Here is an 11,370-nt window from a genome sequence, read left to right as displayed (position 1 = left end):
CCTCTGGTGGTTAAACACAGAAGAGAGCGTGGCCAGGAAGAGCCAGGAGTAGGTAAGCGCGGCAAGAAGGGCCTCCAGAGGAAGACACATGTCCGTTCTCCATCCTTGGGAAAGGCTCCCTCCAAGTCTAACAGCAAGCCCCGGCATAGGAGCTTTCAAAAGCCCCAGAAACCCCACCCTACCCCCATTAGGGTGGCCTGGAGATAGGGGGAGGCTAAACAGCTGTTTTCATCCTCAGAGATGCTGGCAAAGGCTTAAGAACAGGCTCTCTCTCTAACAAAATCCTAACACGTAGCATTTACTAATTCTGTGGTATAAATACTCCCACCGTGGCCAATTTCAAACTACCAGTGTGATGTCACTAAAAGCATGTCATTATATAGTATTTCCACTGCACAGATACCACAGACATAATTAAGTTCAAGAACATGGTTAATAGTAAAAGATGGTAAAATAATTGGGAAGTGATGAGTTTGAGTATTTATTACATTTGTTTTCAACATAGAATATTTAATTGTGAGCTTATATGATTTACTTTTTAATAATGACTGCATTTAACAACTGGCTTGAAAAATTCTGGAAAATTTAATGATCAGTTCTTGAAAGCCTAGTAGTAAGAACTAGCTCCAGGACATGACTGCTTGTTCCCCTTCCTCTTCTTTTTCCATCCCTCTTCTGCTTCTTACATTATTCTCCTGGCCTTCTGTGTGGGTAGGAGGAATCGGGAATATGGGAAAGAGCTCTGCTGCAGACATCTCTATTCTTTGATCAGGAGCCATAAGCTGTTAAGGAAGGAGGATGGAGAAATGTAAATCTGGCTCCTGGAGGACATTTCAGTGTGTGTGTGTATGCGCACATGTGCGTGTGCATGCGTGCATGCGTGTATGCATGTGCGCACACATCTGCATGTGTGTACATGCGTGCGTGCACGTGTGCGCGCATGTCTGCATGTGTGTGCATGTGTGCGCACCATGTGCGTGTGCATGTGTGCGTGTGTGCACGTGTGTGCTTGTCTGTGCGTGCGTGCATGTGTGTGCACACGTGTGCGCGTGCACGTGCGTGTGCATGTGTGTGTGCGCGTGTGTGCCTGTGTGTGTGTGTGTTGAGGCAGAGGGAGCAGTGGGTTTCTGCCACTGGATCTTGAGGCTGACTAACGCCCGGATGAAAGGTCGCTGTTTAGGGGGCGGGCAGACTTAGACAAAGCGGCCCGTGGGGAGCCGAGGCAGGCAGAAATACGCGCTGGGGAAGAGGCTCAGGTTGATGGGGTTGCCGTCCAGGCGGATGTCTTCCAGCTGCCTCCTGGTGTGTCTGTGCTCCTCGGCGTCGCAGAAGGCGTCCCTCTGCATGGTCTCTATCATGTTATTCTGGAGAGAACACACCGACCGCTGTGTCGCTCCTCTGTCCTCAGGCCTTGCCTCACCAGCTCACCTCCCCTCTGCAGCTGGAGACACCGAGGCCCAGAAGGCCGGGGCCACAAACAAGGAAGGAGGCCGGGGACCCACTGAGGACAGAGAGAGGGGGCACGGAGGTGGGGGGGGACAGAGGGCGAGGGGAGGGGGGCAGGAGTGAGCACTGGGTGAGATGGGTAAGAACGCGGACGAGAAGTGTTTTAAAGGGCAGGAAGGGGAAGGAATGAGACGGAGGCTGTAGACAGTGGTCTGAGTGAGACGCGCCAACTCTGCTCGCCGAGCTCTCAGTGACGGAGACCCACCACTGCTGAAGGGGGCTCCCTGCAGTCTGACCTCCACCTTCTGTGCTGTCCAAGACCCCTGTTCTCAGGGAAGCCACTCACCTGCAGGTGCAGTGAGCGCAGGCTCAGGGGCAGGGACGGGGGGATAGCGTCCAGCAGGTTATCCGCCAGGTAGAGGAACTGCAGCTTCTCCAGTGCCTGGGGAGGGGGCAAAGGACACGGGAGGCTGGTGGGCTCTGTGGGGCCCAAGAAGTGAGGGGCACTGATGTGACCCCACTCCTCCACTCCTGGGCCCGTCTCCTGGGCCTCAGCCAGGTGCCGGATTCTGAGCTGGGTGCTTCAGGGACGGTTCATCCCCTCCCGCCAGATGCAGAAGGAACAGCTGCTGCAGCTGAAGGCCATGAAGGAGCTCAGCAGTAACCGGGGGGACTCTGGGAGGAGCAAGCAAGGGGCAGGGATGGCTGGGAAACAGGCCGGCAGGACATTTGGGCCCAGCTTCAACATCCCTGCTATCAGAAGGGACTTTCCCAAGTGAAAAGTCTCCAGAAAAGAAAAAAAGTCTCTAGATGCTAAAACTGGACCAAATATGGAGAGCTCGGATGGGAGATACTCGGACCAGCATAAGGAGAGCCGCAGGCACGATGGAGAAGATTGTGCATGTGAGTGTGACAGCCGGGGTGTCAGTCTCACTCACAGCTCTCTCCGTTCCCCCACTGGGACTGCCCCCAGGTCTCCCTGGACCGCTGAGTGGGCAGCCCAGGGGGCAGTATCCGTGCATGCGTTTAGCCCTTCCCATTGAAACTGGCCAGCCAGGGACCAACCAGATTGTCTCTCTTGAGAAATTGCTCCTAGAAGGACAAAGCTTGGTCAGTTAGTGGTGGGTTCTGAAAACAAAAAGATGTGCAGAGTGAGAGGAGGAATCAGTACAACTCCAAGTCAAGTCACATGGTAGTCCAAGTTTCTGGGGAGCAGAAGGTGAGTGTGTGGGGAACACTGGTGCCCAGGGAGGTGAGTGAGCAGTTGCAGAGAAGGAACCCGAGAGGCCAGGTGCCCCAAGAGGGAGAGGGGGAGTTGCTGGTGGCTTAGATGAAGAAAATGCGGCTTGGCTGTTCTGGTGAGTGGCTTGAGGGGAGCTCTAAAAACCGTTCTCTATCCACTTGACCCGGAAATCAAGAGGTTTAAATCTTCTTGTTCACGTTAAGAACTTTTGTGAAACTGCCCACGTCATTCAGGGTATGCATATCTGAAGGGCCACCAAGTATCTGAAAGATGTCACTTTACAGAAGCAATATGCACTGCCATTCCATTGTTACAATGGGAGGTGTGCCCAGGCCAAAGGGGCTGGATGCAGGGTCCGTGGCCCAAAGAGTGCTGAATTTTTACTGCACATGCTCAGAAATGCAGAGAGTAATGCTGTACTGAAAGACTTAGATCTCTGGCCACTCAGCTTCTCATGTGAACAAAGCCCCGAAGATGCAGCTCGGGGCTTGGATCAACACAGACATGAGCTCCCCCTGCCACGTTGAGATGACCCTTACTGAAAAAGAACAGATTGTTCCTAAACCAGAAGAGGACGTCTGCACAGAAGAAAAATATATCCTTTCAGAAGAAACAGAGGAAACAAAAACTGATGGCCTGGGAATAAAGGCCACAAAAAATAAATGCAAATAAAAGCAAAAGATAAAAAAAAAAAAAAGAAAATGACATTTGACTTTCATGCCCCAGAACAGGGTTGGGACAGAGACATTCCACGAGGGCCAGGTGCATGTGTGTGTGGCTGTGGGCCCTGGTGGCGTGCAGCAGACAGGGATGCAAGGCCTTGGCTCACCCTGAAGGCTTCAGGCTGTATCCCTGAGCTCTGGAGCCGATTCATGCGGACGTCCAGGACCTCGATGCTGGTGGGCAGTGCGGGCAGTGCCACGAGCTTGTTCTCAGGGAGGATCAGATCCCGCAGAGCAGGCAGCAGGCGAAGGGCCTTGTCATCGATGGAGGAGATGGAATTGCCAGAGAGGTCAATCCTCTTCAGTTTTGCTAAGAGGTGCAGAGCAGAACGCAGGGACACACCATCTCCCCTTGCTCCTGCTGGAGCTGCCCGCGCCCTTCTCCTGTCTCAGCACAGGGAAGGCGAGCCAGCACTCCACATGCACCAGGGTCAAACCAGAAGGAAGAACTTGGTAAAACTGGGAAAGTCCTCAGGTTCCGTGATGCCTTTCCCTGGAGTGTTCTGCCCTGTGTGGATGGGCTTGGAAGAAGGCTTTGAGGGTAAGACCCAACAGGTACAGGAATTTCTGGATCCATTCTACCTGTTAGTTTACACAAACTAACAAAAGAACCCAAAAAACTCTGAGGCCCGGGAAGCCTGTCAGCAATGAGAGGTAGAATCTGGGTTATAGACCAGCTTTAGCATGGTTTTGTTCAGAGGCCAGGAGGGCACAGAGCTACAGCTGCTAGGACAGCCTGAAAACAGGCTTGCTCATAGCTTCTCCTCCCCAGCTTCCCATAGCTTTGTGGAGCAAAAACAAGAGCAGGTCACTTCTGCTGTAGAAAAACCTTCAAGGCCAGGAATTAGACTAATTTCCAGGCTGGAGAGACCGAAAGGGCCGACACAGGTGAGGCATGCTAATGACTGCTCGGTGTGGCTGAGTGGCAAGGGGACGAACCGAGGGGTTCCCTCTGCCCACCCACTCTTTTCTTTGCCAGGACATACTCACATATACATACACATACTCACATATACATATATACATACTCACATATACATACACGTACTCACATATACATACACATACTCACATATACATATATACATACTCACATATACATACACATACTCACATATACATACACATACTCACATATACATATATACATACTCACATATACATACACATACTCACATATACATACACATACTCACATATACATATATACATACTCACATATACATACACGTACTCACATATACATACACATACTCACATATACATATACACATACTCACATATACATACACATACTCACATATACATACACATACTCACATATACATATACACATACTCACATATACATATACACATACTCACATATACATACACATACTCACATATACATATACACATACTCACATATACATACACATACTCACATATACATACACATACTCACATATACATATACACATACTCACATATACATACACATACTCACATATACATACACATACTCACATATACATACACATACTCACATATACATATACACATACTCACATATACATACACATACTCACATATACATATACACATACTCACATATACATACACATACTCACATATACATACACATACTCACATATACATATACACATACTCACATATACATATACACATACTCACATATACATACACATACTCACATATACATATACACATACTCACATATACATATACACATACTCACATATACATACACATACTCACATATACATATACACATACTCACATATACATATACACATACTCACATATACATACACATACTCACATATACATATACACATACTCACATATACACACACATACTCACATATACATACACATACTCACATATACATACACATACTCACATATACATACACACATACTCACATATACATACACACATACTCACATATACATACACACATACTCACATATACACACACATACTCACATATACATACACATACTCACATATACATATACACATACTCACATATACATATACACATACTCACATATACATACACATACTCACATATACATATACACATACTCACATATACATACACATACTCACATATACATATACACATACTCACATATACATACACATACTCACATATACATACACATACTCACATATACATACACATACTCACATATACATATACACATACTCACATATACATACACATACTCACATATACATATATACATACTCAGCCCTTTGAAGTCTCCAGCCCGAATATGGCTGATGCGGTTGAACCGAGCGTATAAGTAGGCAGTCGTCTGGGGAAGAGGAGGGATGTTCTCCAGGTCCGCGTCGTCACAGTACACAGAGGAACCGAGGCACACGCAGATCAGACAGGTCGGCAGGCCTGGTCCAGGTGGAGGAGAGAACACAGGGAGACCCCCCCACACCCTCGTGAGACCCCCTCAGCCTCTGGGACCAGTGAGACACACACACACACACACACACACACGCCCATGAGACTCCCTCAGCTTCTGGGACCCGTGGGAGACACACACACACACACACACACCCGTGAGACTCTCAGCCTCTAGAACCAATGGGAGACACACACACACACACACACACACCCCCCTGTGGGACTCCCTCAGCCTCTAGGACCAGTGGGAGACACACACACACACACCCGTGAGACTCCCTCAGCCTCTGGGACCAATGGGAGACACACACACACACACACACACACACACACACATCCGTGAGACTCCGTCAGCCTCTGGGACCAAAGGCCCTGGCCAAGGAGTGTCTGAGCTGAGGTCCCCCGTGTCCCTTGGGCTGCCACCCAGACCGACTGTCACAGTGCCCCCCGGAAGTGCTGCTGGCTGCCCCGGTCTGGCACTCAGCCATTGACTTCGAGAAGCAGAGCCTCCCTCAATTATTACCGTTACGATCCAAGCCCTTAGTGCCTTCATCAGACCCTGGTCCCGTGTAGATTTACCCGGGCCTATGTGGGTATTTCTAGGACATTTAGGTGCAGCCACAGAGGTGGATGTGTTCGTCTCCTTTCCATGGGGCTTCTCACTGGCCCCCAAGTGCACTGCAGATGATACAAAGCCAGCGCAATGGCCAAAGGCTCTGCTACTTGCCTTGTGGGAGAGGAATTAGGTTTTAGGTGGCTCCAAAAACCATAATAGAGTCAAGGTGGAGTGGACACTGACTGTCTAGGATTCATTTCCCGTTCTTATGATATCAGCATCTCAGTTTGCTGTTGGGAAACATCCCTCCCCTCTTTTCAGTCTATGACCAGTGGTCATGAGACTTAGGCCAGGCCACTAAGCTCAGACTGGCTTTAACGAGTTGGGATGGTTTTATTGAATACTGTAGACAGTCTCTATCTCTCGCTCTTAGAAAGGACTGCTGCTGCTGCTGCTGCTAAGTCACTTTAGTCGTGTCCAACTCTGTGAGACCCCATAGATGGCAGCCTACCAGGCTCCCCCGTCCCTGGGATTCTCCAGGCAAGAACACTGGAGTGGGTTGCCATTTCCTTCTCCAATGCATGAAAGCAAAAAGTGAAAGGGAAGTCGCTTAGTCGTGTCTGACTCTTAGCGACCTCATGGACTGCAGCCTACCAGGGTTTTGCCTGGGATTTTCCAGGCAAGAGTACTGGGGTGGGGTGCCATTGCCTTCTCCGCTTAGAAAGGACAGAGTTTGCTAAAGACCACTGCTAGTCCAGCTCAAGGAGGAACTCTGTTGGTAGTGGCAAGGACTCAAGATTAAGAGACAGCTTTTCCTCACCAGCCATGAGTTGACAGTGTACTTATCCCCAGGCCTTGGATGGCAGGTCCAGCTGAGGCCCTTTAAGCCTGGGAGGTCATAGATTCCTGCCTAAAGTGTTTTCTCTAATGATGCCTCATTACCCTGTACCCACTCAAGGCAAACATCTCCAGAGAAGAATAGGAGCTGAGAACAAGCAATTCCGGAATTAACTGCATCCTCCTGTGCCTCAGTTCTGACCCGCAGCAGAGTGCCAACCCCCTACTGATGGATATGCCAGCATCTGAGTCTCCAGGAGGGCCTCAGGGAGTAGGGGAGAAGATACTAGGGAAGGAATTCAAGTTGAAAAGCAAAATAAATTCTTCATTTGCCCCCATGCCAAATGACAGCCACAAAGTTATTTATTCTTCTGTACAGGTTTTAAATTGTCTCTAATCTAATTACCACTCAACCTGCTCCCCCAGCGATGCCATTAATTAAGGCAGGTGGCTTTGCTAGGCACAGGGGAGTTCTTGCTTTCTTTGCCTTCCATCCAGGTTGTGCATTCAGGCAGAAGCATCAGGAACAGTCAGCCTCTCCCTTTGTTTCCCACGCTCCCCCCACCCCCCCCCCCCGACCCCCGCGGCTGTTTGCCCTTCTCTCCCTGACCCTCTGCTCGCCCCCCCTCCCGACCCCCGCGGCTGTTTGCCCTTCTCTCCCTGACCCTCTGCTCTCCACCCCACGCTCCCCCCCCGCCCTGACCCCCGCGGCTGTTTGCCCTTCTCTCCCTGACCCTCTGCTCTCCACCCCTGACGACACTCCTCTTTGGCATCCCTGGTGCTCGGTTGTGGCTACCCAGGCTGTGACCCGTGGCTACTGAGACCGTGCCTGTGAACTTACCGTGGTTGGCCGGGGCAGCCAGCAGCCCTAGTGTCGGAGGCCTGGCCGTGGTGGGGTTTGAAGGGAGCGTCCTTGCAGCTTCTGTGCTCTGAGTAAAACGTGTCCTGGTGAGAGAAGCCAGGCTGGTCCCTTTAACCTGGAGACACAGCACACAGTAAGTCAGTTTTTGCCTGAGAGGAACTTTGTAGTCTGGGAACGTCAGCAACCAATTCCAAGCTTACAGACAGTCCCTGTGGAGAATGGGGGAGGGTGGGCAGAAAGTGTGACAGGCAAGGACTTTCTGAGCGTCTGGTCTCTCATCACATTATGGAGGCGGAAATGGAGGTCCGGACAGGGAGGGCCTGAGCTCAGGGGCCGCAGGCGGCCAAGCTGGTGGGAGAGCTAGGATCAATCTCCAGACCCCCTGACCGGGGACCTTCCCTTGCCTGGGGATCAGGCTCACACAGCAAACGAGCGTAGTCTTCACGTCAGCCCCTGTTCAGGGAGGCAGGGCTGAGGAATGGACTTCCGAACTGAAGGCAGTCTAGGACAGGCTGTGGCACTCCTTTTTGCTAGGAGAATGTGAGGACACTGCTGATGTTCCAGTGAGATATATTTTATGGTCTCACTTGAAGGCCGAGGGAGGGAGGGATGTGTGACTTCTAAGGGAAGGCTCACAATTGTTGCTACAAATTTGAAGTTTTGTGTCTTCTTTCTTAGCATTATGTGACAGTTTCCTGTGGAGGAACAAGAATTTCACTTCCCAGAGAAAGATGGAGGCTTGAGACAGCTGATTACAAGGTAGAGAGGGACCAGGCCTCTGGTTCCCAGTTTCTTTTGGGGAACGCAGTGAGTCTGCTGCATGGCCTCACCTGGGGGAGCTGGTCCCCGTAGTCTATGAGCTCATCATAGTTGCTTGGATCGATGACCTCATCGTAGTTGTCCAGGCTCAGGACATAGTCCCCCAGATGCAGAATGGCATAAGGATCGCCTTCCCTCTCCTCTGAGAGAGATGCTGTCCTTGCTTCCTGCAGCATCAGGATCAGAAGGCTCAGTAAGGCCAGGAGCTTCATGGGGGTCCTGGCAGGTGGGAGTGGAATGAGAATGGAGCCGAATCACTAAGGTGTCCAGTCCTGGGGGAAGAGCTCACAGACTCATCCCACTTCCACCCCTATGCTCGCAGACCCTGAAGCTGTTTGTCACACATAGTGTCTTCAGTGTGAGTGCAGGCTCCCTCCACGCTGGGGCTACATCTCAGGGGACGTCTCCTGTCGGCCCCACTTTAGTCTCGTCCACACACTGATACTCATTCACGTACGCAGGAATGTGCAGGCACCTGGCAAAATCTCATTTACTCATCTCAACACACACACTCATGCGTGTCCCCCTGTCTACATCACTCCCTACTAACTAGGCATACACAGATGTGCTCTCTTATACAGTCACCCATTCAGAGTACAACTATAAGCCACTACACTAGATTTAGAGAAACTTCACCATTAAGGAAACCTGTGGTTTTTAAGAAGATCATTCATTCATTCTTGCCTTTGCCTGACAAACATGTATGAGCTATCTTAATAGTCCCAGGCCCTGGATTTGTCTCTGGGGGCACAGAAATAAATAGGGCAAGCCTAGTTCCAGGAATGCCTGATCCATTTAGGGAACATAGGCTTAAAAATTGATTCCGGTTAGAACTGATTACAGAAAAGAATGTTAGTTTTAAAATGTATTTATGAACGCAGCTTTTTAGAAACAAAAGATTACAGAAACAAAAGAACTCTTTGTGTATGGTTGTACACACCCAGAAAGTTCCGTAGGTATCTCTGTACAGATGAGTTCAAATGTTCACGCGTGTTCATCCACATATGCACAGAGGGGTCAGGGAATGTGTGTCGTGTGGGTGTGAGGCGCCTGGTGTATTTCTGATAACGCATCTTTCCCCAAAGTCAGCTGCACGAGTCTCTAGGAGACTCTTTTTTTCCCTTCAATTTTTAAAATTGAAGTATAGTTGATTTACAGTGATGGGCCAATCTCTGCTGTATAGCAAAGTGATTCAGTTATAAAAAATATGGAAGGCTTCATGAATTTGCATATTATCCTTGTGCAGGGACCATGCTAATCTTCTGTATCATCCCAATTTTATTTTGTTTTTCATTTTGTAATCGGATGATAATTGCTTTACAATGTTGTGTTGGTTTCTGCCATACAACTCGAACCAGTCATAATTACATTGATACAGTGTGTGTGTGTGTGTGTGTGTGTGTGTGTGTGTAGCGCATATTTATATATGCTGCTAAAGCGAGCACTTTCCCTCTTTCTTAATTTTTGCTGGGCAAGGGGGTAAGCCCCCATCCATAGCAAGAGCTGTCTCTTCAACTTACCTCCGACACCTTACTCCAAACCAAATTATATAATCAAAAAAATCTTGAAGAAGAAAGCCCTAAGACGAGTTACTGCCGCCCTCCAACCTCAACGCCAACACCCCACCCCGCTGTGCCCGGTGCTCCCCTCCGCCCACACTCACCCTCCCTTGCGCACCAATAGGCCTAACACCTCAAAGCCCACAACCTTACCCTGTAGACTCTGGGTTCCAAATGGAGCCTCACAGCTTCCAGAGAGGCGGGAACTCTGACGGGGAAGTTATGACCCTCTGAGGGGCCTGGGTAGAAGGTTGCCTGGGGAGGGCGGGGAGCGAGTCAAGCCAATGACTTCTCTCTTTCCTGAGGTCCAGCCGTTTCTTCTCCCCTTTCCTCAGCAGGTCCCTCACGTCACCCCTCTTCTTGGTTGGAAAGACTCTCTCTCTCCCTCCCCCCAGCCCTCCCCTCCCAGCCCCACACGGACCCCTCCCACCTCCACCTCATCCTTTCCTCTCTCTGTCTGCTGTCTGTCTCTTTTTCTGGCCCACTTTCTTTGAGGGGGCAGGTGGCTACCACCCCTGCACGGGACACCCACCTCTCAGATCCTGCACTCTCCAAGAAGAGAAGGCAGCCGTGGGGCTTTGTGGAGGGACGGAGCTCGCCTTTCCCGCTTTCTTCAGCCTGAGAGTGACGTGGCTTTGGTTTCAGAGATGGAATCCAAAGATATAAAGAGGCTCACCTGAGGTACTCTGACCAGCGCCACTACCTGCCACCTGGACCTCTAATATGGGACTATAAGTACACAAAAATCACCACAGGGAGAGACATTCAAAGAGGAGATGAACAGGGGATGCGGTAGAATTTGAAAGCCAGCTTCAAGCTCTCTGACAATGATGGAGAGGAAGATACAGGAAACTCTCCGGACCTACACGAATGGGCCCTAGAAAAGCATTTCCTG

At 49.9% G+C, this 11,370-nt stretch overlaps 1 protein-coding gene and 1 pseudogene across 1 annotated transcript; both read right to left on the bottom strand.

Annotated features, from left to right (window-relative positions):
- Positions 1 to 265: 265 nt before the first annotated feature.
- OPTC (opticin) lies at positions 266 to 9,131 on the bottom strand. The gene is made up of 6 exons (XM_019975894.2): positions 8,928 to 9,131; positions 8,077 to 8,212; positions 5,672 to 5,830; positions 3,519 to 3,721; positions 1,793 to 1,888; positions 266 to 1,364 (listed from the first exon to the last, which is right to left on the bottom strand). Exons 1-6 carry the CDS (start codon positions 9,126 to 9,128, stop codon positions 1,194 to 1,196), a joined length of 966 nt encoding a protein of 321 aa, XP_019831453.1. The 5' UTR covers positions 9,129 to 9,131; the 3' UTR covers positions 266 to 1,193.
- A 986-nt stretch (positions 9,132 to 10,117) lies between these two features.
- On the bottom strand, positions 10,118 to 10,218 carry LOC139176598 (U6 spliceosomal RNA; annotated as a pseudogene).
- Between the last annotated feature and the right edge of the window lie 1,152 nt (positions 10,219 to 11,370).

Source organism: Bos indicus, chromosome 16, assembly GCF_029378745.1.
Source record: "Bos indicus isolate NIAB-ARS_2022 breed Sahiwal x Tharparkar chromosome 16, NIAB-ARS_B.indTharparkar_mat_pri_1.0, whole genome shotgun sequence".
Lineage (NCBI taxonomy): Eukaryota > Metazoa > Chordata > Mammalia > Artiodactyla > Bovidae > Bos > Bos indicus.
Note: the sequence above shows the minus strand (reverse complement) of the source record. Positions and strands in the feature narration are given on the sequence as shown.